Genomic DNA, 26962 nt, shown 5'->3' on the forward strand with positions numbered 1-26962 from the left:
AAAGCTTGCAGAAGACTGATCGAGTGAGAGCATGGAGAGAATGGTGCACGACGCACATCAAAGGTGATCTTCCGTGCCCACCGTCAAAATTCTGCGCCCCTTTTCACTCCGTCAAAGGGCTCGCAAGACTACCGCTCCCACATTGTCTCTCTGTCGATTTGCAAAGGTAGCTCCCACAATCGATTCTGCTCACAACCCAGTCGACATCGCTCTTCCCCCCTCCCCACGCGTATTAGCAAAATGCCACCTGTGCGAGTCACTCGCGAGACAAAGACCAGCACCGCTCGTGCTTCTCGAGGCAATGCTCGAGACAAGGCACAAACAGCAGTTACTGACGCCTGGAGAGCCTCCTATGATCGACATGTGCCCGAGAGGGATCACAATGACCTTCAAGGGATGAGAGAGGATATCATTCGCGTAGTCCGTGAAGATTGGAAGAGCAGAAACATGGGGACTTTGAACGTCGACGGACGCATCAAGCACTGGCTTCATGACCCGATCAAGATTCGTGCTTTCCATGCCATGGCGCGCGACAGCCTCAGCTTCCAGCCAGCAGAGCATGCATGCTTCGTTGAGAATGGGCATGGGCAGTTCTACATCAAGACAGACCATCGGGCCTTGACTGGGGGCCTTCTGGATGAGCACCTCCAGAAACACCCAGGTGATCAACGATGGATCGAGCTCCTGCGCGGCCGCGGCTCCAGTGGCACAGTCAAATATGCTGGCGCCGTTCACCGGCTTCTCGAGTCTGGCCCACAGACTCGCAATGAAGAAGATGCTCGCAAGGCCGCGACGACGACGTTAAAGACTCGCTGGCTACGCGAGGGATGGCGAGTGTATGCGCTTGTAGACGATCTACCCGGTGAGTTTCAGAAGCGTGTCACATGGACGCACGGGTTGTTGCGCACGGTAAAGGAGAACGCGGTAAAGGCGAACACGGTAAAGGAGATCAACTCGTGACGCGCATGGCTGCGCTGCATCGACGCCACACTCTCTGTCGAAGCGGACGCTCGCTCTATACACTCCCATGATCGCAAGCCGAGCTGATAGACGACCGCATACATGCTCACTCACAGATGTCGACGTTCTTGGATGGCGTCAATCCAGCTCAGAGCAGGATGCGGAGAGATTCCTCATCAGCCTTCTTGGTCCGCTCTCGGCAAACTCTGCAAGAGGCGGCCTTCACCTGCGCTACACACCTCCATCCCACCTCAGAGCGGCCGCACAGGATCTCCTCAGCGCAGCGCAAGTACCCAACGGACGCCCACCCCTTTCCCCTCGCAATCACCGCATCAAGCAGCTCTTCCGTGAGCATCATCTCGCCGTGTCTCCTCATGCTCCCCCTGGTCCAGCCCTTGAGCGCGCAATCGACATGGCAGCAAGGTCGGGGGACTCGCGCTCAGTCATTCTTCTCAAGGACATTACCCAAGAAGATCTGACTAACACAGCAGACGACTATGGCTTCCTTGGGATTGGATGCGGCCAAGGCCCTGAGAGGGCTCAACGCATCATGACCATGCTCGACTTTGCCTCGGAGGAGCAAGTCTATGACGGCGTTCATCGCATTCACAACCCACCAGCAAGCAGCCGTCGTGCCTTTATCGACTTTTGGCCCTTCTCTTTGGAGCGCACGACACCAGCTTTGCACGTGGTGATGTGTCTGCGAGTCCTATTCCAGGTGAGCGAGGTGGTGTCCCGTGCAAGCTGCACACAGCTGACCTCGACAACACAGCTCGACGCCAAGGTTGTTCGGATCACCTCTTCCGAAGTCTTGTACTTCATGCGCTCAAATCTCGACGAGATCCTCAAGGAGATCAGCCAGACCATCGGCACTGAAGTGGCATTCAAGGTCATCACTGGGATCCTCCCATTATCGACTCTTCCGGACGCAATTTGCAGTCCAGCAGCAGTCCTCAACGTCAGGCTCCTGCGCGAGGCCCAGAATCCTTACTTCGAGGTGACTGAGCTGGCCGGGATTCCGCGACTGCTCAAGGTTGTCTTGCCAGGCTGGCTTGATCGAGAGCTCCTTGTGGGTCCAGCTGTACACGAGGGTGTCCTCAAGTACAGTCCACTCCTTGAGGAACCCCTCAGTCATCTTGTGTACCTGCAGAGCGCCGTATATCGAGCAGCAGAAGAGGCAGGAAGCGGCATCCTTGCGCTCTTTGACTCGAGCGACATAAAGACCCAGCTTGATGTCCAACGCCAGAGGATCAAGTCCCTCAGCAAGATCAACGGCCTCTACCAAAAGCCCCGAGAACCGCTGGCCACCACGACCAACACGGCAGGCACAAGCCGCGACTGGAAGAGGACAGTCGGAGAGGCAGCATCCTCATCTCGACTCGATCAGTACCACTCAAATCCTCTGCGCAAGCTTCCAGCAAGTTTGCAGAGCAAAGGAGAGCGGCGCGAGTGGTTTGCATCCCGAGCAGAGGGGATCGCAATTGGACCTGCAGTGGGGGGCCACAACTCGTCGATTGCCAACACCCAAAGAGCTGGATTGGCACCGTCCACTTCAGAGGTTCGAGCAAGGTATGCCTCAAATCGTGCTGGAGGTGGAAGAGCAGCTCATCGGGACACCTCTGCCTCATATCCCACCACCATTCGCCATCGGCCCACCAGCATTGCCCCCCCTCTGCGGCTAATCCGTCCTGCTCTGGTAGATGCTCTCAATGCCATGGATGCCAATGGGGGACTCTCTGATGGCATCCAGACCGCAGACGCCCAACACTTGGCAAGAGTCCATGATTGGCCTGCCAGCAAGATCACCCAATACGTGCAAAATCACTACAGGGATGATGTTGTCACTCCTAGACGCCCGACGGTGGTGAACAACTACATGTCCCGTCCCCCTCCTCCCACACCAGAGGTAGCCGCCGCAGCAATCAGGCGTAGTGAGGAGCAGGTGATGTCGATGCTCGACAGCCCGAATCCTGACTATGAGCTATTGCTGGATGTCGTTGCTAGCTTGCCCAGCGGAGCTTTTGCGCCGGGGCGAGACTGGCGCCAACCTCCAAGCTGAGAAGCGGTCGCCTGCAATGCATGCCCTCCAGTAAGTCTCTCTTGAACTGGAGACTGCCGGATGTGACCTACAGTGATCACTCTTGCGAAGGCCGCACGCTAATCTTTCCTACCTCACAGCCTTCACCTTCACGACACGCCGGTCAGCACGTTTCCTTCACAGGAGACGCTTCAAGCTCCAATCCAATGCGCTTTCCCAGCGGCAAGTGTGGCAATGTAGCCTAAGACCCGTCCTTAGAGAGCGACGTGGGGATACAAGCATCGTCTGTCACGGCGCGCACACATGCACGCATACATGTCTCAGACCGATCCAGCGTAAATCCTTCCTTAATGCCATAATCTTCCTCTGATCCGACTTGACAGCTTGGTAGCGTAGCCGCGTCCTATGAAGGTCGGTCGCATTGGGCAGCTGCGCTGAAGTGGGACAAGCATTTTGGCGCGACCTCCAAAGCAGACGAGGGCAACGAATCCGGTCCGAGCCCCTCAATTGTTGTCCGCGACCTGTCGCTCCACTCTGTCTACCGTCCCGCCCAGAGCAAACGTCTGTGTGCGCCGCTCGTGAAGAGGAGCGACGGACTGCACGAAACCAAGCTAGCACGGCGGCGCATCCAGATTTCAAGGAAAGTCGCGGGCTTATCAACGAGAATTATGTTTGGTCGGAATGACAAAGGATGTATCAGAAGCCGTCGGATCGTGCATGCATCACCAACAAAACAAGCACAGACGACACGGGCCCTACGCAAAGCTCACACGCTGGGCGACAAATTCTCTCGCTTTGTCATCCTCGTGCCGAACAGAAGGGACGACTCCGCCGCGAAGATCGCCGAAGCGATTCAAGGCATCGTACTGTACAGTCGCGGACATATTTCTCCCCATTAATCGTCTCTGACAGAGATCCGAGGTCTACCGGAGACTACTGGAAGGCCCTGGCCAAATGTTTGAGGACAAAGCTGCAAAAGCACTGCGTGTCATCCTTAGACGGACGGACTAACGATAAGGCCGAGCCAAGTGTTCGTTGTCTCGTTACACCATTTTTGTGAACAGGCACACGACAACCGGGTGACTCCTCTTGTGCTTCTCGCGATGGCGCATGACGCACACGTGTTGTCGTCTCTCAAGGTCTGAGCATACGAGATTGTGTTTGGCGGCGAGCCAAACCTTTTCCAGCTGGCTTCGGAAGACAGTAGGCCGGTGAAACATCTCTGCAAGATGAATGGCTGGAGTCCGCAAAGACGCAGCAAATAGCTATTTAGGACGCGCATCGCCGTGGTCAAAAGTCGTCAGCCGATCATGGGAAGCTGCCCGTAGGAGACTGGGCGTAGCTTTGCACCGAGACTTTCAAGCTAGCCACCGGAGACAAACGTATGGGACAAGTCATCGCCATTGTTTGCAGGCCCGTACCTGATACTCGAGGTGAAGGGGTACGGCAACGCCTTTCAGCTGGACCTGCCGAGTGAAACGACCGTGCACCCCACAATAGTCCCTCAATACTTGAACCTCTCGTTGGTCCCGCTCCTACGCCACGGGCGCCATTGCAAGCGAGCGATGGAGAAGAATGGTTGGTCGAGAAAAGTTATCTGGTGGCGTCTCGGCGACGATGAGTGGTGACCACTAATCGAATGGATTGAACGGCCGGAAGAAGAGGCCACTTGGCAGCCCGCTCGCGATTCCAAAATGCTCAAGCCGCGGTCCTAGCTTTTTCTAGAGCAGCAAAGAAGAAGTTAGGTCCTCGGCTTTCGCACGAGCAAAGACGCGATTACTGTAGAAGGACCTAATGGCTCCATTCGCTCCATCCATCCGAAATCGCGCCGTCGGGCCGCCCCATTCCTCCTCTCTTGTGTCTCCACTCGTCCCTCTTCCCTCCGTCTCGTTTCTCTTTTCTCTCTCGTCTCGCTCTTCTAAGGACTGGTGAGTTGTCACGGCGCGCACGCACGCACACATATACCTAGACTGATCGAGCGCAGCCCTTCTCTAGTACCACCATCTTCCTCTGATACGACTTGACACCACCATCACCCAACGACGCGCTCTATCGAACTTTGTTGCACGGAGATTCCTGGGCGTTCACATTGTCAGCATCCTCCCCTTCTCTCCCATGCGACGCTCACCAAAGGCCAAACGTCGTCACAAGCCTGATTCCTCCCACGCGAAGTGTACCGCACGCTGTAACTCATTGTGCTTGCAGCGGTCTCGCCTCTCGCACCCACACTGTAAGCTCTTAAAACCTTGACGTTGCTAACCCTTTCTCACGCCGAGCACTTGCGCCTCTCCTGCGGCAGCCAGTCAACGCAGTCCGAGGTTACACGATCCCAATGCACCCCTCCGCCGCGCCACAGTCTTCACCCGCACAGCGTCGTAAACGATAATGATGACCTTTGGTCTCCGATGATGAAATCACAGCGTCGTAATGATGATGATGACCTTTGGTCTCCGATGATGAAATCTTGCTATTTTCATGAATTGTGATGGGAGTGCATGACGAGCAAAGAGTTGCGGACGGTTTTGTGCACAACTTGAGTGGAGCTTGCATACACGCGCGTCGCACGCGACACCTCTGGCGATGCACAGGTGGATGCATGGCGAGCTTGCTGTAGTTACCGATGAGCAAATTGCTGATGACAGCCTCAGACTTGGTAAGTAGTGTGAGTTGGTGGTGCGACGCGGGATTCTGGAGTTTGCACAGTTGCCCGGGTGGCTGGAAAGCGCAAATGTGTCCCGTCTGATTCAGCTGGATGCGCAGTCGTGAGTATAGTCGGCGGTCCCCAGCAGTGTCGTGGGGAGAACGACGTATCTGATTCACTCGTGACTATAGAGCAGATCGCGATTCAAGATTATCAGCAGCTATGGTCGCGCTTGATCTATACATGTGGGGATACATGTGGATGCGCGCAAAGTCACGTGGCGGTAGCGGCACCAGGCAGACCGGGTTGAAGTTTAGAGCGTGATGGGTCAAGAGTGTGCTTTGCGGGCAAATTTGCTCACATCTTGCGCGATGCGCTGCTGCCTGCTGATCAGACGCTCGATCTGAGCACTAGCTCCAGCAGCCATGCAGCTCGTGCGGACCAGATGACTAACCATCATGCAGCGGCTGGCAGTCTGATTTGAATACCCGTTGCTGTCAACATCCGGATCTGCTCATTAATCACGTGACTTAGGAGAGTGGAGCATCCTTGTTTGAGCTCGGAAATCTTGAATGGCCTTGATTGCACCGCAAGCCAGCTAGAGCAGGTCTTGAGCGGTGAGTAAGCCTGGTGTGCGCGCGCCGAGCCTGCCCATGATCTGCACGTCAGATGTGCCACGCGAGCAATTTGACGCCCACGTTTGAGGACTCTGACGTTAATTTTGGCGCTGAACAAGCGAAGAGGGGGTACATTTATATATCGTACCGCGAAGTAGACGCAACAAGAACAATTCGGTGGGGTCTTGGCTCAGTGGTAGAGCGTTTGCTTAGCGATTTGTAATTGTTCGAGTGACGGTTCAGATCATGCATAAGGTCGCGGGTTCGATTCCTGCAGACTCCATGTTTTTTGGGGCGGGGAGGAGGGGCGCGCCTTTCTTCTCGCGCGGTGTCAATGCTCTTTACAATTGTATGTGGGTTTAGCCAACTCGTAGTCGTGGCGTGCTCGAGGTTAGCCGACATTGAAAGGAGGAGGACCTTGGGCAGCATCTAGGTGGGCATGGGCGCGGTGCTGCTTCGGGCACCTGTGAGTGGAGTGAACTTCCTTTGGGATGCCTGCCATCGTGGATCTTCACCTGAATTTCGTTCGCGAGTGTCGCGGGATGCCTGCCGTAGATCTTCACCTGAACTTCGTTCGCGAGTGTCGCGGGATGCCTGCCGTGGATCTTTACCCGAGTTTCGTTCGTGAGTGTCGCGGGATGTCTGCCGTGGATCCTCATCCGAGGTCCATTCCTGAGCACGGCCTTGCCCAACATGTAGGTCTCCCATCTCGACACGAATATAGTGTCGCGACCTGCCTCCAAGAACGGCCAACTCCGGCACCTTTGCCTGACTCGCAACTATTCCGCGACCTGCCCAAGCAGCTTTACCGAGAACTCGTCTCTGGGCAAGTAGCTATTTTTCATTTCTCGCGGGATGCTCCCGCATGCTTCCTGCAAATCTTCGACTCGAAATAGCCGCACTGGCTACGATGATCCGATGAACCTTACAAGAACGTCAGACCACCCCACGTGCGGCATCCTCCTCGACGCGCAGCGTGCATCTTTCGTCCGCAGAACCTCCCTCGCAGCGTGCCTCCTGATTTGATGTTCTTCATGCGTGCGCGCGCACAGCAGTGTGCAACTCCATCTTGCGGGACGCGCTTCCAACTCTCATTGCACTTCAGGCGCTCGCAATTTTGCACGAGCGACCAATCGATCGATCTTTCCCGCTAAATACTCGTGACTCTGACCGCATATCCGTGTCCAATGTCCCGCGATTTTGCACCCGCAACTTGTTTCGCTCGTCCCCACTCAGCCACCGCTCGCCACGCACGCACACACGCACACACGCACACACGCACACACGCACACACGCACACACGCACACACGCACGCACACTCGCACACTCGCACACACGCACGCACCGCACCGATTCGCAAAGAAATGCATTCGCCTTTCATCATCGCAAAGCGTACATGTAGCCCCGCGCTCTTCGCACACGTTTAATTCCGGATACGAATGCCACGATCTTGCGCAGCCGTGACGATTCTTCCAGACTTTGTCGCTCTATCAATGTGATCGAGACCCAAAGCATCGTCTGTCATCCACTTGTGCTCGAAACTGGGGGCGGGGCAAGAATGTCAGACGCACGCGCTCGCGCAACGCTTCCAATGTCGCGCTCGCGCTACGCTTCCAACGTCGCGCTCGCGCTTCGTCGCGCCACTCACAGGACATCATCGTCTTGCAAGACGTTGGGCTGCTTGTACGTGCTGGACATGACCAACGTGAATCTAAACTTGGCGAATTCCTTGTCCGGCACCGCGATGCGCGCTTGTAATCTTTGCTTGGTGTCGGCAAACTTCTCTCCCTGCGTACGAGTCATCTGTCAGCGTCCGTCCAACTTCGTGCTCGTGCTCGTGCTCGTGCTCGTGCTCGTGCGCGCGCCTCACCGGCTTGATAATGAATTTAAAAGGCACACCGTGAACCCTGTGGACCTCCTTGGAAAAGTGAAAACAGTTGATGATCCGGTCTTCGTCACTGATCCGGAGCTCCTCAATGGGAACTTCTTCGCCAAAAAGCTCCGCAGTCTCGTTGATGTTGCCAATCATTTCTGCGCCAGGTATGTCCCGCTGCTGCCGACCGCCATTGACAACTTCGAATACGCGAATCTTGCCGCTGCCGCCATCCTCGAGTGTCACTTGCTTGGAAAGGTAGTCTGCCACCTCATTGAACGAGCTCGTCTTAGGCATGAGGAATTGATGAGCGGCCTGGCAATAAAGACGCGGTCAATATCGCAAAGACGCGGTCAGTATCGCAAAAACCACCCTGCGCATCACGCAAACCACCCTGCGCATCACGCCACGCCCGACGCCACGCACCTCTTCCTTGTTGTGCGCCCCCATCCACCACACTTTCAAGTTGCGCTTGGTCTCCAGCTCGACAATCGAGACGTTTAGCTTTTCATAGTACAGCAACGATGCTTGTCCCTGAATGTAGCTCGGCGAAACGATCTCGTTGACAGTCTGATTTGCGGTGCGCTTCAGGACAGTCTTGGGCGTGCCGTTCGGTCCATTCGCAGTGGTGAATCTGAGCTTGAGCGGATCGTGCTTCAACCGCTCCGCGAATTTGGCCGCCATCTGAGGACGTGGCCGAGCATGTGAGCCAAGCGACGAGACGATGCATGAACTTCGCTCACGAGACGATGCATGAACCCTCGCAACGCACCATGTCGTACGTCATCTTTTTCGACAACGTCAACTCAAACTCCCCCCTGTATTCGGCATCCTCGGCTTTTGGCTTGAACAAGACCTTGATCTGATTTTGCAAAAAGTCGTAGAACTGGATCGGGTTAGAGTACAGCGACTGCGCTTCAATGTCGTGCGCACTGTGGTATGATCGGCGCGTCAGCACGCGCGCGCTCGCTAGCAGGACCGCAATGCTGGCGTGAACTCACTCCTTCTCGGACATTTCAGACTGAAAGCAGATAATGTCTCCATCCTGAATCTCGCTCTGCTGAAAAGTCGCCTTGGGCTTCATCTGTTCGATCATGCCCGGCTTGATCTCCTCGTACAGTCGGACTTGCACGGTAGGGGGCCACCTCATCATCTGATTGATGGTCGGCACCAAGTCCGCCACCTTCATTGCCTTGGTGACGTAAACCCTCCCTTGGCCGGTCAGAGTTTGTCGAGTGACGTCAAAGTACTTGAGGAAGATCATAAGGGGCGGATCTGGGACCCCGTAATTTGTGTCGGGCGAAATGGTCTCCAGGTACAAGCGCAAATCGTTTTGTCTTGAAGCCATCCTGTCCCGCACCGTCTCTAGAGTGAGATTGGGATCGGACTCTGGCACAGGCGTGTCTGGCCGCACAGTCTTGTTTTGACGATTGACCAACACCCACAGCCTGATGCTTTCCTCCGACATGCCGTACTGCTGTGCAAGGCGCGCCTTGAAATTGAGAAACAACTCTGTTTTGAGAACTCTGAAAGAAGCCAGTTCCGTCGCCGGTAAATTGCGCTCCTCAAAGGTTGCCAAGTCAAAGCCTTGATGGCCCTTGAATGTGTCTTCAGTGATGAGCTGCGCGCAATAGCGACGAACACCAGGTCAGTCAGGGATGAGTCCAATGACAGCCGACGTCGGCTTTGCGCAGATATGCTGCGACTCACCTTCACCGTAAGATACAAGTGCTGCTCCTCGCGCTCTCGTTTCCGGGCCTCGATTGCGAGCCTTTCTTCTTCGAGACGCTCGCGAAGATGTGCGGGCGTATCCTCAACAGCAAAGGGCTTCAGCACTTCTGGAGCAGCCCGCTGCCTAACATAGACGAGCATGTACGCGTTTGTGAAGCGCTTCATCGCTCTGACGGGCGCGCGGGCGCCAACTTGGCCTCCGAGATGGCCGTTTGGAATTTCTCCGCCAAAATTGTCCTCAAGCACCTCCTTCAGAGTCACGGGCGTGACGCGATCGTCGTCGAATTTGAACCACTTTCCATCCTTTTCGGGTTTCAAGAGCGCAAAGTAGTGTCCGCCGTGCAGATCGCCGCTGTGCACCAGCACACCATGCAGCTGGTACTTCCAATCTTCCCCAGCCACTTCCGAGTCCTTGTCGATGAACTCTCCCAAATCAATGTCGAGGGGAAATTCGTGGCGATCATTGATCTTGACCATCGAATCCTTTTCCATGTCGTACTCGAATCGCTTCAGCTGCAAGTGCAGAACGGGCGGAAACCTCTCAAAGATGACGCCTTTCTTGGCGTCTTGCAAACCGTGCCCCTCGGCTGCATATTTGTTCTCGCCATCGAGCATCTCGACTTGAATGTAATCCTTGAAAGAGTCGTGAAGATCTGCCATGCCCTTGACATTGAGCTGAATGTCGTAGAAATCCTCTGATCTGGTCGACTCGTAGTCTACATTCACGCAGCGCAAATAGCTCTTCATGCGGCCGACGAATAAGCGCGTGATCGCTCCATCCGCAGCAGTTCCCTGTGCGTGAGCAAAAGGCGATCAGATTTGCTCAATCACAGGTACGGAGGATTGGCAGATCTCACCTTCATCTTGGTCTCCAACTTTTCCTGGAGCACTCTGTTGAACTCTTGCACATCGTGTTGAAGAAATGAATCCAATGACTTCCAGCCAAAAGACTTGGTCAATTCGTTCGTGCCCACTGGCTGATCCGAGGATTGCAGCAAATAAAAAACGCGCTGCAACGCCAATGCCACACTTTCTGACGGAATGTCCTGTTCTGTCGGAATTTGGTACACCGCCTGCGATTGCGACGAGGAGCTCAGTGGGAAGATTCGCGTGCAACGTTGCGTTTCCGACTCACTCTTCTGAAGTAATTTGTGCAGAACAACGACTGAAGCAAAGAGTTCATATAGCAAGTTGCTCCTTGGTTCTTCAATCCTACGTAGCCCGTCTCTTTCTTCGAATCGTAGCTGCGAGAGGACGCAAGGATGACGTCAGTCCGCAGCTCCAAGCAGATTGCGGCACCGCCGCGCATCTCCAACTCTTCAACGCGCGCACAAAGTCTGATTCGCCTCGCCTCTCCTCACTCACTTGATAAAGTTGTGCCACAACACTCCCGTAGGATCCTTGAGCACGCGTACAAAGGCCGTGACTCGCGCGGCGCCATCTTCGATAATAGGTCTGGGCCGGCCGTCAGAAGGCGCTACCAGCTTTCGCAACTCGTTGAACCTTGTGAAGCCCCAGTCCATCTCCTCTGCGGTGAAGCGATGATGTGCCTCTGAAAGTGTGCCGGATCAGAGCATCTGGGTCAGCCGAGCGCAGATCGCGACGGCCCACTGCACACATCACTCACGACTAGTGGAGTGACATTGGGAATCGTTCAAGTTCGAAATAACCAGCGCGAATTGCGCGCAAACATGCCAGCCTTCTGGCTTTTCCTTGGGGTTTGCATAGTCTAAATAGACCGACACCATGTCGTTCGGCTGTCCGTTGGAGTTGCCGAATGGGAAAAGCAGGATACGCCTGGGACACCGTGGAGTCAGTCAGTGGCCGAGTCTCGTCGAGGAAAGGCGCAGCTCAACACCCTCGACGCACCACTTGTGACCACCGCACTCGAATTCGGGCCCTGTCAACCTCTTGTCGAGCGCGTTCCAATCCCTCAAGACCCAATCGCAGACCGCAAAGTCAGCCTCTTCCTGCCCCAGGTCGGCGAGATGCTTGGCTGCAAAGGCACTGTCTGCACGCGACGGAGAAGTTGACGCGTCAACAACCATACCTGATTGCAGCTCTCAGTGCTGTTCACGTTCCAAAGACTTACGATCTAGCACTGAGATGGCTTCCTCCACCTCCATGGGCTGTGGATGCCCATGATCGGTGGGAGCACCAATCACGGTGGGGCTCGCATCGATATGATCCTGAGAAAAGTCAAGGAGTCGCGATGTTAGGGCGCATCTCTAGCTGTGGTGGATCGAAGAGGTGGCCACCCACCATGTTGGCGGTGCTGCGCAAGTGCTACCACCGAAGCAGAAGTTTTCGACACTTGCAAGCAGACTCGAGCGCCACCTGCTGCAGAAAAGGCTCGCAATAGCACTTGCTTGCTCGCCAATGCGCGACAACGTCGATTTGTGCGACGCTATTGTGAAGATGATGGTCAGCGACCACGTACGTACGTGCGCGTTGAGCCCACGCGTGCGTCCGATCGGCTTTAGGGAAGTGGCGCAGTCTCTTATAGAGCCGCCCTGCCCAGAAGAGGGTTGGATTTGGTCGGGTGCTCGTGGTCCAGAGAATGACAAATGAAGCGCTAGGTAGCTGCCCGAATCTTTGGGTAGGTATCGAAAGAGATGCGTGAACGGTCGGTCAGCACAGTCAAAAGTGCGTTGCCGCTGCGCAGGCGTGTAGAGAGGAAGAACGAGCGAGTCTGGTCTGAGCGTAATCACTTGTGTGTACCGGCATAGCTGTTCAGGTCGCGCGGAGGTCCCTGTCGCACGCCAATGACCTGCTCAGCCACCAGTCACCGATCGAGTGCCGCGTGCGAGTCACGAGTCACGAGTGGTGCGCGCATTGATTGTGCGATGAGTTCAGGGCCAGCAGCAGCTGCTGCATGTAGGATGGGTACGCGTAGCAATCACGCTTGCTGCACGCACGTGTGGAGCGTCGGCTTCGGCGTGGCGTGGCCTTTGGTTCGTTGGCGCTTGGACGGTGACTGCTACAACTGGTGACTCACGTGACTGGGGTCCCCCACGCGCTCAAGGAGGGGCATCACGCCCGCGTGCTGAGCGTGCGTATGAGCAGGACACTTTAGACTCTAGGACTAAATCGTGAATGACCATTATGGCGCCTGAACTTGATCAGAATGAAATCTTGAATTGCGAATACATTTCAGCTAGGTCAGCAGCATCTAGCTAGGTCAGCAGCATCGCTCTACGTCTCGCCCTAAAATCTTCACGGCCAGCGTACGCGTGACTGCTCTCGCCTGACCATACAACTCCAGAGGGCGTGTGCTGCCTGTGAGCGCGGATCTCACATGGGGGCTATCAACGGCAAAGACTTCTGGCAGAGTGGTCAAGCGAGCTATATGCAAGAGGTGAGCTGGGCCAGCTGCTGAGGTACGAGGACACTCCTGCAAGGACGTGTAGCCGGAGCACGTCGAAGCTTATATGCGCAAGGGAAGGTTGAGGGATACATTTGTGTGTTGCGTGCAGTGGACGTAAAGTACAGGTCATCGAGCGGAGCGAGGCGTTTTGCTGTCGCCTCTTTACAATGTTCCGTGATTGCGCAAATGGAAAGAACCGGTGCTGTGCTGCTTGATTCATGACATGAAGTTGAAGCGATGCCAGTCTCGAGGATAGCACGAATCCAAGCTGGTGAAGGGATGGTTTGGGCTGTTGCGTGATGCAGACATTGGTGCCCAGTGCCGCATGTTATACGGATCAGAGCCGAGTCCTGGGTTACACTGGGAGATGCCGCACCAAGAGAGTTGGTGCGGACCCCACGAGCTCGTTGGGAGACGTCCCTCGATGATTGATTCGGTGTCGTCCATGACTGTCTCAAAGCAGACTCCGTTTGACCAATCCATGCGCTCGGCTGCATACTGCACCAACCGCCCACCGTAAACGTTCCAGCGACGTATCTCAATTGGTACTCGACCGGCGTGGTCTTTGACTCGGTCCACCGCTTCTTGAGCCCATGCAGCACGGTCGTCCACGTCGCGAATCTTGAGGATCACGTTGCTGAAAGGTGCGTCTTCACCAGCTTGACGAAGAACTAACTCGCTTGCTTTCCGTACAAGACGTGGCGGATCCATGACGCTTCCCACAACGAGCCGAAGCTCGACCTCCGAGCATCCAGACTTTGACTGAGGTGCGTCGATTCTATTTTTGCAGGCTTCAGGATCGGGTGTTGCATGATCCGTGCATTGCGCTTGCTCTGGCCCTTCCTCGTTGTCTCGAAAGGCGCGTAGCATGCTCCAAACGATTTCGGATGACCACACGCATTCGTCACCGTAGATGGTCAGGGTGGATCGAGGATGAAAGTTCTTCATAACTAGATGCTGTTGCTCGTCGCAGCCTGAAATGACGAGATCATCTACCAACAGCCTTGCACTGCCGAACGCATGCGCGGCAGGCAGATTCGGGCCAGTGCCGGGCTTAAAGTCTCCTCTACGAGGGCAGCGCGTGTGTCTGTCGGTATACAGACGCATGATGGCTGTCGTTGAGAGAGCCAGAGACCTTAGGGTTCCAGTTTTGGTGAGTTGGGTTATCATTGCGCACAAATCTATCCACGAGGTGTGGTCATCGCAGTCGAATGGGCCTACACCGCAGCTCCAAGCGCTCGTGGATGCTAGGCTGGCATCTTCCAGAGAGAGCTGACGGACATGTGCGGCGAGAGACGGGCGCGCCTTGACCGCTGAAACGAAACTCTTGACACGGGCACCTGAACGGAGATAGACGTGTGCGTAGACGGCTGGCAAAGCAGCACGTCTGACGCTGCGGGAAGTGAGGGTCAGAGAAAAGGCAGTCGTCTTGTCCAGGGCGGCGGCCCATCCTACGACTTCCAAGAGCACTTCGTACGGCAGAGACTCCATCGCGTGCTCCTTGAGCGCCTTTTCGCTTTGCCTTCCTTGGCCTGCGGACAGTCGCGCAGGTTGTGGACAGCCGTTGCCGTGGACCACCACCTCCAGGAGAGCGATTGCGACAGAAGCCGAATCTTTTGGCCGAGGCGTGGTCGCTTTCCTATCCGACTGTTGGCATTCACCTACATCTGCTTTCTGTGCTTTGCGGCGCTTATATATATAGATATATAGGCAGAGCTCTAGCTGAGTTCTCGCGCTGCCATGCAGCATGGCCCAGCAGCACCAGAGTCTGCGCGTGCGGTGGCCTAGGGGCACCGCCATCGCGGCAGCCTGCTGGATGTGCAGCAGCCGCGACCAAACACGACCGGATCGACTTGGTCACGTGCCCTCTAGAAGCACGACGCGTCGCCTGCGTGCGCCGCTCGTGACTTGTGAGCTCGGGCATATATGGCACGAGAACGCGCCGGCCGCCGTGTGGACGTGCAGCCCAAGGCCCCGATGCGAGACGCGCCTTCGGCGGGCAGCATCGCGGCTGCTTTGCCATCTTCCGCTGATCCGCATGCCCGACTATTGTCCAGCGATGGACGAGCCTCCCATCCGCTCACACACGCATCACCACGGACCTCGACAAAGGCGCTCGCACTTACAATTTCGATGTTCGGGCGCCGCCTCTCACACACAGGTCACCTCTCTGTTGCATTCCACACCACAACGCGCTCCATACCGTCCGCACTGGTTACCTCAGACTGTTGACCGTCGACGGCACTGCACAGTCTTTCTGATTGGCCCAGCCAGCCCATCGATTGCCCGCTTTGCATCTGCCTGCACAGATCGACTGATCACTGTTATTCAGCTTTCACTTCTGGCGCTGTCTTGCGATCAAAGTTGCTCAACCTCGGGTCCTGCGACACCCACGATAAAGAAGCCCGATCCACTTCACACAGGTCAGGCAAGCATCTTGTCACTTGATGACTCGGCCCCACGACGCCCTTCGTCCATCGCAAGACAGCTCGAATTCGTTGCTCGCCCGGTGCGCATTCGCCAAAAAGTCCTAACACTGTGCATACAGTCCATCCCTCTACAAAAGGCTGTCATGCTCGTGATACCTCTCCGACCGACGGAGGCCTTGCCTGCCCCGGACACGTTCGCTGCTCTGAATGAACCTCCCTCGACGCCATCCTCATCCCGTTCGGGCTCGGTGGTCGCCGATAGCGGCGTGGGACTGCGGCGGAGTAGCAGAAACCGCACTTTTTCTCGAAGTCGGTCCGTGTCTCAAGCACCCACACTGAAAGAAGAAGACGTCAAGTCCGCAGGCTCACATTCGGCAGCGAGTCCTGGCCTGAGCACAAAGGTCCGCAACTATCCTGTACCTGCTCCCTTTGAAGGGGCCGCGCCTAGCTACGGCTCACACACCCGGAATTACGACCGTGATGTGGCAAGGGTGTGGGATGCAGTTGCTGGGGCGCGCAGAGTGGTGGTTGTATGCGGTGAGTTGGAGTCTGCATTCGCGCCGGTCGACGCATGCTGATAGTGCGAAACTTCTCTGCTGCTCGTGACAGGCGCCGGTATAAGCGTGTCTTCACCGGCCAATATTCCCGACTTTCGCAGCGCTACGGGGCTGTTTCGAAAGTTGAAAGAAAAACATCCGAATGCCGGTCTGAGCTCTGGCAAGGATCTGTTCGACGCCAGACTTTTTGGCGTGAGTCCCGCGCGAACATCGACCATTTCGACCCTTGTGACTGACGCCCACGGCTCTTTGTGTGCAGTCTGAAGCAACCTCGGCCCTGTTCTATTCCATGATTCACGAATTGAAACAGCTGGCGGATGCCGCGAAACCCACCTCGTTCCATCATCTCCTCAAACGGCTGGACGTGGAAGGACGTTTGATGCGCGTCTACACTCAGAATATCGACAACCTTGAAGAACGCGCAGGCCTTTCGTTTGGCCTAGGCGAGACCGGCGATAGCACCGCGACGATCAGAGCGCTTGGCAAGCGAAAGCGCGAAGAGCAAAAGTGCCTTTCCAGTCTTCAAGGAGTCTCCACTGAGCCTAGATTGCCCAAGGGCCGAGGGGCTTGGGGTCGTACAGTGAGCGACTCCGCTTTGCTGCGCTCGCGGGCTCAAGAGCAGAGCGACGAGCCTGTACCAATGTTTCCGCGGACAATCCCCCTTCATGGGAGCCTGTCTAGCCTAAGCTGTTCGATTTGCCCCCACGAGCTCGCTCTGACAGCGCCAACGGAACACTCGACTTCTCGTCAGGCAAGCCCCACCTCCGAGCAAGAGACGGAACGACTTCGGGCTTTGAAGCTGCTCGCGGGAGGCGAGCCTGTACCGTGCTCAAGATGCGAAGATTACGAAAATGTGCGTGCTGTTGCTGGTCTACGGTCTCGCGGCGTTGGTCGTATGAAGGTCGGCGTGGTACTGTACGGAGGCCAAAATGAAGGCGCTGAGCAAGTGGGCGAGTGTCTTCAGAGAGACATATTAGGTCTGCGCGATCCGCACGAAACGCCAGTGCCTGAAAGCGTGTCGGAGCGCAGAGCAAGACAACGCAAGGAAGCGAAAATGCAAGGCCATACCGGACCAAAGAACGATCCCCTGGCGAGTCAGGCAAGCACAACGCTGGAGCCCATCGTTGAGATCAGTGGAGAGGATGCTCTCGCAGCAGCCTTTGCAGAAGACGATTCTGCCGCTGGTCAGACCCCTTCAATGGCTGTCCCAGATCCACCGTCTACCGCTCCACAAACCCCATCGCTGCAAGCCGGCTCAAAGAAAAGAGCGCGTGCGCCTCGGCTGAAGCCACTTCCACCTGACCTGCTCATTGTAGCCGGCACTTCGCTAAAAGTGCCTGGTACCAAACGAATCGTGCGAGAATTTGCAAAGGCGTGTCGTGCGCGCGATCACCGGGTCTACAACGACAGCGACGAAGAGGAGTCCGGAAGTGGCTCTTCGGGAAGCGACAGTCGGGCCAGCTCGAGTTCTCCAGGGGATGACGAGGAGAATCATGACCCGAACGCCCCGATACGCACCATCCTCCTCAACTACGACTTTCCAGGCCCGTCTCGAGAATGGGAAGACATATTCGATGTGTGGGTGCAAGGCGATGTGCAGCAAGCAGCGCTAGGCTTGTGGGAGGCAAGCACATATCCGACGACGGAGCAACATACCATTTCGATGGCGCCTGGATCAGCGGAGCCTGACCTTGCGCAACATAGCTGGGCCGGACTCCGCGAATACTTGGAATCCGAGCGTAAGCGCGATAGGCTGGAAAAGCGGCAAGAGGCAAAGGCCAAGGCGTCGTCAAACGCAGCTGATGGAGAGCAGAGTGTGCAGACCAGTTCCCCGAGACGCGTGAGCAAAGCTCAGCAAGCCAAGGCCAAGGTTAGCGCAAGCGCGGTGAAGTCCGCGCCCGTTGATGCCATGTGCGCTTCTGCTGCCCAGATCCTGGAGGTTGCAATCGAGCAAAAGATCAAGTTGAAGAAGGCGCGAGGTGACGGACCTGGCCCTGGAGACGCCGCTTCCGATGAGAAGGCGCGTGCCAATCCGACAAAAACGAGAAAGGCCCATACGCAAGCACGTATGTGTCATTCGCCGACTGCATCGAGCGAAACGAGCAGCGCCGAGCTGTCCGGACAAAGCAAGGGCTCGTCTCGTCGCGCCTTTGCCCGATCGAGCAGCAATCCAACGGCTGGTGCAGCCATGGCTGGGACGACCCGCAAGCGGAGATCCAAATCAATCTCGCAAGCTGCCACCAAGCCTATCACCGCTTCCTTTGTCGGCACCAAGCCAAAAATGAGCACTGTCCAGGGCAAAAAGGGTGGAAAATAGTCCCGATCAGCACACTAGTCCTGGAACGCGGTCTTTCTCGTGCACCTCCCCCACGCTTCTTGTGCACCTCAACCACGCAGCTACTTTCGAACGAACCGTCGGACAAGCACGCAGGGCTGGCAATCACCAATCATGATCGGAGCAATCAGCACGGAGACCTATCAGAATTGTGACTTTGTTCCATCCTTTAAGAAAAGTGCATGCCGGGCAAAGGAGCAAGCCAGCAATGACGTTTTCAGACAGATACTTTGTTGTCAGAAGGCGGCGTGCACTTGAGCTGTGTATTGAGTCGGTGATCGTGAGGGATTGCCATGCCTATGATGAAGCGGTGGTAAGGAGAACGACGATACCTGACTCTACCCATCGTGAAAGTGCTCTGGCGCGAGGCGGAGATACACGTCGTAGTCTTCGGCAGAAAAGGTGCAAAAGACAACGTTCTGGAGCTGCGAGGGTTGGGGCGCACACGACGGAACGGCAGGCAGTGAGAGGCAGATAGCTCCAAATGAGCCTCTCGCTCAGGAGGCGCTCGTAGCAAACGCACTTGGCTGTCGTCGCTGTCGTTCAGGTAGCTTGCGACGGTGGAAAGCGCAATGTGCGTGGCTTCTTCCACGGGATATCCGTACACGCCCGTGCTGATGCTCGGGAAAGCCTGATGATGGATGCGGAGCGGAGCGGCGCGGCGCAGCGCAGCGCAGATGGCAAAAGTGATCAGCTTGGACCGCTGAGCGCTTGATGCGTGCAAGAGATGTGCATTCGACTCACGATGCTCTTGACATCTGTCAGCTTGGACGCTTCCTCAAGAGACCGCCTATATGCGGAGCGCAGCTCTTTTGCGCTCTTTTCGGGATTCTTCTTGGAGACTGTGCAGCGATGAGAAGACGTGGTGAATGTGGAAGCTGGCCTAGCAAAGTTGCGCACCACAGCGTGATGCGAGGCAAGGAAAAACTCACAGACGGGTCTGCAAGGGATCCGACAGACATCCCCAAAAGGATTGCGCATTGTCATCAGCTTTTCTCCCGACCGCCTGTCGAGCGCGACATTTGCTTCGCGAGGCTCCTGCCTGCTCACCCGACGGTGTGCACAATGTGCATGGCTGGCAGATCGTAAGCCTTTGTGACCTTGGCATCGCCCGTATCGCAACCATTCAAGCCTCTGCACTCTTTCAACAATTCCTCTCCAGCCCGTCTGTGAATCGCTCCATCCACACCACCACCACCCAGCAGAGAATGGTTAGCAGCATTGACTATGCTGTCCACTTCCAGCGTTGTAATGTCTCCTTGATACAAGCGGATCTTGCTTGCAGACGCAGCCGAAGGGGATGCGGAAGTGATGGAGCGGGAGATTGTGGCTCGACCCGACTTGAAAAGGGAAGAGAGCGTGGGAATGCTCTGCAGAGCGACCGATTCGGGCATGATGGCAGGAACAAGATGATGGGCAGCACTGCGACTGATATCCGTGTCTCAGTGCTCGATCGTCTCGCAATTGCGAGTGTTTCGCCTTCTTCGAGTGCCAAATGCGAATCTGAGGAGGCGATGGTGGTGTGCTCAGTTCACGTTGAAAAGTCCGGGTACTGCCAGCAGGGTTTGCAAGCGACACTTGTCCAGTTGTGGTCGCGAGTCGCGAATCGCGAGTCTTTGCAGATGAGTATCAAAAGTGGAGGAAGCCAGCAGCAGCAGCAGCAGCAGCAACCCCGCGCTGCTGGGCCCGCGCTGCTGGGCCCAAGCGATGGCCCAACCATACCGGTAACGCGCCGACGCGAACTCGAAGAGCACAACTTGCACGCAAGCGCGTGCAAGGCAACAGCGTTGTACTCCTCTTCCTCCTCCTCCTCCTCCTCCTCTTCCACATCTGTCGCGCGCAAATTGCTGAAGTTTTCACTAGGCTCGCGCCTCTTTCCTTGCATCCGCCACCATCGCCAAGAGCACACGCAGATGGTTTCTGCAAGTGCAGCCCCTGCGCGAGAGACCAAGAGGCGACCGAGCAGGAGGACGGCCGAGTCTGAGCGCAAAGAGAGGGAGAAGGCCAGAGCTTACAGGTCCGATGAAGGTGATGTTCAGAGCAGGCGAAAGAAGAGGAGGCTGGAAGAGCTGGAGGTGAGTGGATGGTTGCAATTCCTCCACGACAGAACAATCTCTGCCTCATCCTCCACCGTACCGAACAGAGCGATAGCGGTATGCTGGCGACTGACACTGGCTGTTCTGCCCCTCCTCTTGCAGCGTGGTACGCGGTCGGGCTTGGACACGTCGAGCATCGTATTGCCAAGCAACAGCACATACACTGGCACTCTAGCGGGCATCTTGGCAGGCAGAGCCGATGCCAGAAATCTTTCGGATGAGGAGCTCGATCTCGATTTTGATGGGCGCGCTGCTGGGTCCGAGTTGCACTCGAGGAGCAATGCGACGGGAAGCAGCGCTGCTGGAAAGACAAGCAGGGCGTCGAGCACCAAGACAGGCAAGCACAAGCTGAGCGCAGAGCTTCAAGCGCTGCTCAGTACTCGCAAGGGCTTCGAGACAAGACGAGAGGAGGCGGTGAGCGGCGGCCTACGGAGGCGGGGCATTCCCTGTGGAAGCGTGCTGGCGGGTCATTCAGCTCATGGCGCCATTTATGTTTCGCTTGTTCATGGTCCAGTCTCAACACCCATCTTGGGTCGCATCCACTGCCAACTACGATACGGCTGTTGCTCCGCCCTCGCGCTATCCCCCCTCCAGATCCGTTCCGCCCTTGTGCTCAGTGTGCGGCTATTGGGGTCACCAGAGGTGCAAGAGGTGCGACGAGAGGTTGTGTAGTCTGAGCTGCACCAGCACGTAAGCAGAAGGATATACCCGTCTTCAGTACCTTTTTGCTCGCGCTTCGACTGACTCTCACTCGCCCTTCATTCCTCGCAAACAATAGACACGACGAAGCTAGGTGCGAACGACCCGTGTGATGATACCACCTTGCAGCTTTGCTGTGGCCATTGGATCGGCGCGATCATAGAAAGCTACCTTACCGTTCCCTGAACTCTACTGTGTTGCGGTTCATCGCCGATCCGTCGCTAGTATCTTCAGCATATACCATTCGTAATGTCACTCAAGTCACGCGACCTTTCAGATAGGTGGCACACATGGACGCAGTGCAAAAGAGAGCGTCGAGATTAAATCTGAGGTCCCAGCAGAGTGAAGCACGGCTGGGAAACACAAGCGAACGTGGCCAAATGTCCTGGGGATATCGAGCTTCGTGAGACCGGGCGCTGGAAAGAGGTAGAATGAAGCAGGCGGTGACAACGGGATGGGAGAGCGGGGGAAAAGGACGGAGGTAGCATCAAAGCAAGACGGAGCGCGTGCGCGCATTTACGACTTGCGGAACCAACGTCCCGTCTGTCTCATGACCCAGTAGTACAAAGCGCCGACGAATCGGAAGAAGGACAGTCCAAAGGTCGTCCAAATGACAAAGTTGAAGTAGGCTCCCTGCTTGTGAGATTGGGCAGCGTCGACCTGTTCCTGCGTCGTGTTCTTTGAGGTCACTCCGTTGACGTTCATGATGGCGACCAAGAGCGCACCATTGCAAAGAAGCCAGAAGATGACCAGTCGGGTACGGAAAGTCTTGTTCTGGTCGTCCATTGTAGGCTTCTCCGGTTTGTCTTCGATCACTACAGGCGCTACAGCTCGGCTGACCACTGCCTTGAAGTTGTTGTCGATATCTGCCTGCTCTTGTTCAATCTCTTCTACTGTGCCAGATTCTTGACCGGGCTTGTCCTTCTTCGTGTCGACAGATGGCAGTGCGTCAGCCTTGTCGGAGCCCTTGGTACCCCACGAAACGTCATGCAAGTTGCAGAAGGCATAGACGTTGAGGATGTTGACGAAAGAAGGTGCGATGAGCATGTACTGAGGGAATGAGGTGAACATGTGCCATGGGTCGGCGTAGAGCACCGAGGCGACCAGGTAGATACCAAAGGTGGCTGCCAAGGCCGCGAGCAAAACCGCCTTGTCAGGACTCAAGAATAGATCCTTTAGAATTGCTCCAGCAGACTTGCCATCAAAGTTGAGACTGGTGATCGAGTTGACGGTCAACCAGATGGCTACGACTATGAGATAGGCTCCCAGGATGGCAAAGACGGCGATCGATATCATGTACGTATTCTTTTCTCCTTTTGGTCGGTTGCCCAGAGCAAGCACGAATTGCAAGACGACAAAGAAGATGTAAATCCACTGCGCAACCAAATTGACCCAGTGAAAGATGGTCTGCAGCGTCTCGCTGTCTTCCTTGAGAATGACGTTGGGCAGGAAGGCGATGATGATGGAGAAGGTGAGCCACAAGTTGGCGAGTGCAAACCAGGAGAAGAGCAGGTTGAAGGCGTTGTAGAGTGCTTGCAAGTGGAAGAAGAAGAGCCGAATGATGCCGTGGTTCGATTTGTAGATCCTGAAAAAGTGTACCAGAGAATAGATGGAGGCTGCAAAGGAACCGTTGAGCCATCGACGACGCTGAGAAATGAGCTCAGCAGCTCCCTCGGGTACGTCGGTTTCTCCCTTCGCAGGCTTTACATAGGACAGCGTCCACTTGTCTCCCGCCTTGGCCACTAGCTCGAAACACAAGATACGATCCTCGGCCAAGAACATGTTCTTGGTGAAGATGTCCATGCCGTGCAGACCCTTCTTGCCTAGCCTATCCGCCATGGTATGATCACCATGGAAGTATTGATTGAGTGGACGACCCTGAATGGCGCGGAATCTGTAAGCGCTGAAAGCACCAGGCAGCACAGATACGTATCCGAAGGATGATTCGAGCGGCTTGTCGAGAATGCTGCCAGCAGGAAGAAAAGCGATCGTTAGATGTATCCACAAGGAGGCGCAAAGGAGCTGGTTAGAGGGACTGAAACTTACTTCGAAAGCTTGTACTCGAAATTCTGCGCAGCAACCAGCGGGTTTAGAAGCTTTCTGCCACCCTTCAACATTGCGTGAATCTCGCCACAAGCGCCACCGAGGTTAGGCTTGTTGTAGAATGCTTCCCAAAGGTAGTACAGACTCTTGTGGCCAGGCTTTGTACCAGCATCGAGAAGAATGCAGACTTCGGGTTGCAGCTGCCTTCCGATGGCATTGAACAGCCACCGATGCGAGTTGATCTTCTTGCTGTTCTTTTGCTTCAAACAAAACATCATCTGGACCGGCACCAGGTTGGAAGGATCATCGCCGTGCGGCGTCACAAGAGCCGGTGTAGGATCCACAGAGAGCTGAGTAGTGTACTCGAAAAGATGGGCGACCGTCTCCTTTCCATCGACTTTCCTCTTCATGACTCCGTCTTGGTACACACCGATTGTAGCCAGTACATCGAGCTGGTCGTTGCAAAGTAGCAAGCATGAGCTTTTGATCTTCCGTGCTCCTGGCAGTCAGCCAAGCGAATACTCACTACTTCCTTGTCGCAGGGATCAATACCGTCAAAGATGAGGCAGACGACAATGCGCTGCCAACCAGGTCTACCTTCCTCTGCGCTTCGCCTCCAGAACTTGGAAGCTTTCGACTTGCAGATATCACGAATGTTGAGCATGACTCCGTGCAAAGTCCTCGCCAGCAAGACACGATCCTCATTGTAATACGTGATGGCGATGAGCAACTCCGTGTCTCGCTGATATTGCGCCGAAGTCCTCAAATTCCAGCCGTTTTCGGGCGTAAACTCATCCGGATCGCAGGTAGCTGCCGTGTAGCGCATGTGCGTAAATTCATTCGTCCTCGAACCTTGGCTCCATTTGGGCTCGATGGAGTTCTTGACGGCCGTGGGCACACGATGATCGACGATCCAATTTCCCCTCGTCAATTTGACTTTACGGGTCAGACCCCGCTTAGGTCCTTGTTGACGCTTGGCCCAAGCTACTTGACTTGCGCTGTCCTCGGGTCCGATGTCAGACTGGCTAAACGGCGTATTACCTCTGTAGGGTGCTTGAGGCATGGGGATGCCACTGCGGGGACGCGTGCAATCCCTGTCAGCGTGTTTCGAGCTCCCCCACCGCCGCCCAAACTCACCCGTAAGGCCGGTCCGAAGGAGGGTATGCGCCGTACTTCTCGGTGGCAGGAGGAACAGCGCCTGCTGTCAGAGGAATCTTGCTCTCGTCCGGGTAGTCCGAGACGTAGCTCGGGTTGCCGCCTGGGCCAGAGTAGAATGGGTCACCATTGGTCACGTCGAGGGTGGTCGAGCTGCCGTGATAGCCATGTCCGCTAGAGGAGTTAGCAGGGTAGTCTCCTCCTCCTCCTCCTGGTCCATAGCTGCCGTGGCGCAGCGGATCTGCGGGCGGCTGAGGGGTCAGGTGAAAAGAGTGTGAGCCAGATCAAGTTGCAAGACTGCCGAGCGCACGCGGTGCTGTGAGAGAGCAAATCGCCTTTGTCTCTATATGTAGCTGTCCCCTGCCGATCAATGCATTCCGTGGCGCGCGTGTCGCGCGTCTGCTTGCCGCATTCAATCTCGGGTCTGAGGGCTTCTGCCGTCCGCGCGTCACACGCAGCCTTCCATGACGCCGCACATTCGACTACCAGCTCGTGAGCCTCCAGCCTCTTGCACTTCCGATCAGGAGCAGCTTCGCTCAAAAGCCTCTTCGTCCGCGACGAACCACAAGCACACGTGAGTGCTTCGGGCTTCGCAGAACACTCACATACTGAGGTCGGCGTCCATACCCGCCATTGCCGTAGCTATCTTGCGACATCTCTGGAGCGATGAGCGGCAAGCTTGCGCTACTCGCAATTGGAATTTCTGTGAAATGAAGTCGATCCGCCTCGCAAAAGTCGCGGGGCGCTTGTGCCAATCACTGATCGCTTCTCTCCTGCGCTCGCGGCTAACGAGCCACGCGTGCCCTAGAGGATCGACTGAGCTGTGCTCCTCAGAGCGCGAACACCTTCTGAGGGTCGATTGTAAGCTTTGAGGTCTCTCTAGTTTCGAGGACCTTTTGAGCGGGCGACACTTCTGAAGGAAGAAGAAACTGGACAAAGATGGTAGAGAGGAAGAGAGACTGCAGTACGAGCAAACTTTGTTGCTTTGTGCAAGCGAGCAGACCAACAGGCTGGGCGGTGCTCGCCTCGCATCAAGAGCAAGAAAGGAGCAGCAGGGACCGAGCGTCAGACAGGACTTCTGCTGTGCAAGATGTTGCCGAGAGAGAAAGACGTTGGTCAACGACACGGCCGGCGTGCGTGCGTGCGTGCGTGCGTGCGTGCTGGTGCCGCTGAACTGTATGCGTGCTGCTTGGGTGCATGCATGCCGCTAAGGAGGAAGCAGGCCAGCAGCAAAGGCAAGGGCAAGGCTGCAGCTAGGGTTGGGCTGCCGAGGGATGTCGAGTGCAGTCCAGCTGCAGAGCGGTCGTCTCTATAGTCTACTCACGCGGAGCACAAGGAAGGACGCCGGCGTGCATCAGCAGCAGCAGCAGCAGCAGCAGCAGCAGCCGACCAAGCATTCATGCAGAGCTCGGCCCCTCCCTATAGCTAGCGCTGCTCACAAGTATTGCTATTCACACTGTTCAAGCTCCGTCAGTGTCCGGGGGCTGTGCTGCTGGGCGAACGACCATCGCGGTGCTCATCAGCTTGGCACCGAGGGTCGCAGCTAGGGCAACCCTTGACCTCGTCCGCGCCGGGCTTCGTGATGCGAAGAGCAAATTCCGCCTAGACTGATGGCAATTGCGCTGAACGCCGAACGCTGCCGCGGGCCTGATTAAGCGGTCCTGCTCTCGCGTGGGTGACTGACTGCTCTCGTGGGTGGAAATCATCATTTGATCCGCCCCGATTCGTCGGAATGCAAGGATGACATGCAGCAGAGCCAATATGAACGTACGACTGGCTCGATCCGAACCCGAACCCGAACCGTTCTGGCAAGTGCGGGAAGCCGTGATGTTGACGCGGATTTCCCGCATATCGTAGTCAGTCGCGAGTCGTGCTGCGCGACGTGTCGCGTTGGACAGGTCGCGCTGACGTTGCTTTCTCGACCATATGATCTCATCTCAGCTAGGGTGTTGCGAGTAGTGAGTGGAAGATGTACAAACTTGCCGGACCCATTGCAGTGAATACGATTTGCTGCGCTTGTTCCAACGAAATCGGAAATGTTTCATCGCTCGACGCGGAGAAAATGTCTTGATCAGGCATTGATCGCGATTGCTTAGTTGGTGCGGATGCTGCTATACGCTCGCTACCCTCTCGCAATCACGAAACGTGAATGGCGCTGGACAGCATTCATCCCGTGCTCCGTGCTTGCTGCGCTGCACGTACGACCATGCAGCGTAGATCAGGCGGCCTAGCATCGCAGCAAGCTTCGAATGCGGGAGGATCGAGGTGAGCGTAAATCCGCTTCAGCAAATCATTCAAGGCTTGCAAGAGTCACGAGTGCGTAGAGTCCAGAGTCCAGAGTCGCCTTCACAACATGCAGTCACACCGCATCTGAGTCGAGTCGAGCAGGGTGCGAGTGTCGCGCTCGCGATGACATGGCC

At 56.0% G+C, this 26962-nt stretch overlaps 7 protein-coding genes across 7 annotated transcripts; 3 read left to right on the forward strand and 4 right to left on the reverse strand.

Annotated features, from left to right (window-relative positions):
* Window positions 1-240: 240 nt before the first annotated feature.
* IE81DRAFT_346634 (hypothetical protein) lies at window positions 241-3019 on the forward strand (the record flags this gene model as incomplete). Its single annotated transcript, XM_025516059.1, has 3 exons — window positions 241-862; window positions 1077-1678; window positions 1733-3019. The coding sequence occupies 3 exons, from the start codon at window positions 241-243 to the stop codon at window positions 3017-3019; spliced, it is 2511 nt and encodes an 836-aa protein (XP_025370594.1).
* Window positions 3020-7901: 4882 nt separating this feature from the next.
* Window positions 7902-12126, reverse strand: IE81DRAFT_329562 (putative ubiquitin-specific processing protease 21; the record flags this gene model as incomplete). The annotated part of the gene is made up of 13 exons (XM_025515155.1): window positions 7902-8045; window positions 8128-8445; window positions 8557-8814; window positions 8903-9062; window positions 9132-9751; window positions 9841-10653; window positions 10719-10934; window positions 10997-11105; window positions 11227-11413; window positions 11489-11658; window positions 11731-11872; window positions 11954-12050; window positions 12124-12126. The coding sequence occupies 13 exons, from the start codon at window positions 12124-12126 to the stop codon at window positions 7902-7904; spliced, it is 3237 nt and encodes a 1078-aa protein (XP_025370595.1).
* A 1318-nt stretch (window positions 12127-13444) lies between these two features.
* Window positions 13445-14719, reverse strand: IE81DRAFT_346636 (hypothetical protein; the record flags this gene model as incomplete). The annotated part of the gene is made up of 1 exon (XM_025516060.1): window positions 13445-14719. One exon carries the CDS (start codon window positions 14717-14719, stop codon window positions 13445-13447), a length of 1275 nt encoding a protein of 424 aa, XP_025370596.1.
* A 1081-nt stretch (window positions 14720-15800) lies between these two features.
* Window positions 15801-18531, forward strand: IE81DRAFT_346637 (DHS-like NAD/FAD-binding domain-containing protein; the record flags this gene model as incomplete). Its single annotated transcript, XM_025516061.1, has 3 exons — window positions 15801-16194; window positions 16267-16406; window positions 16474-18531. The coding sequence occupies 3 exons, from the start codon at window positions 15801-15803 to the stop codon at window positions 18529-18531; spliced, it is 2592 nt and encodes an 863-aa protein (XP_025370597.1).
* Window positions 18532-18887: 356 nt separating this feature from the next.
* On the reverse strand, window positions 18888-19943 carry IE81DRAFT_288730 (A1pp-domain-containing protein; the record flags this gene model as incomplete). Its single annotated transcript, XM_025511785.1, has 5 exons — window positions 18888-18974; window positions 19073-19180; window positions 19294-19391; window positions 19482-19489; window positions 19600-19943. The coding sequence occupies 5 exons, from the start codon at window positions 19941-19943 to the stop codon at window positions 18888-18890; spliced, it is 645 nt and encodes a 214-aa protein (XP_025370598.1).
* A 419-nt stretch (window positions 19944-20362) lies between these two features.
* On the forward strand, window positions 20363-21626 carry IE81DRAFT_365858 (hypothetical protein). Its single transcript, XM_025516964.1, has 4 exons — window positions 20363-20624; window positions 20748-21059; window positions 21160-21335; window positions 21424-21626. The coding sequence occupies exons 1-4, from the start codon at window positions 20463-20465 to the stop codon at window positions 21455-21457; spliced, it is 684 nt and encodes a 227-aa protein (XP_025370599.1). The 5' UTR covers window positions 20363-20462; the 3' UTR covers window positions 21458-21626.
* On the reverse strand, window positions 21627-25607 carry IE81DRAFT_322515 (putative chitin synthase 1). Its single transcript, XM_025513661.1, has 5 exons — window positions 25148-25607; window positions 24525-24793; window positions 23914-24460; window positions 23391-23839; window positions 21627-23310 (listed from the first exon to the last, which is right to left on the reverse strand). Exons 1-5 carry the CDS (start codon window positions 25196-25198, stop codon window positions 21861-21863), a joined length of 2766 nt encoding a protein of 921 aa, XP_025370600.1. The 5' UTR covers window positions 25199-25607; the 3' UTR covers window positions 21627-21860.
* Window positions 25608-26962: the final 1355 nt, after the last annotated feature.

Source organism: Ceraceosorus guamensis (assembly GCF_003144195.1).
Source record: "Ceraceosorus guamensis strain MCA 4658 unplaced genomic scaffold IE81scaffold_20, whole genome shotgun sequence".
Taxonomy (NCBI): Eukaryota; Fungi; Basidiomycota; class Exobasidiomycetes; order Ceraceosorales; family Ceraceosoraceae; genus Ceraceosorus; species Ceraceosorus guamensis.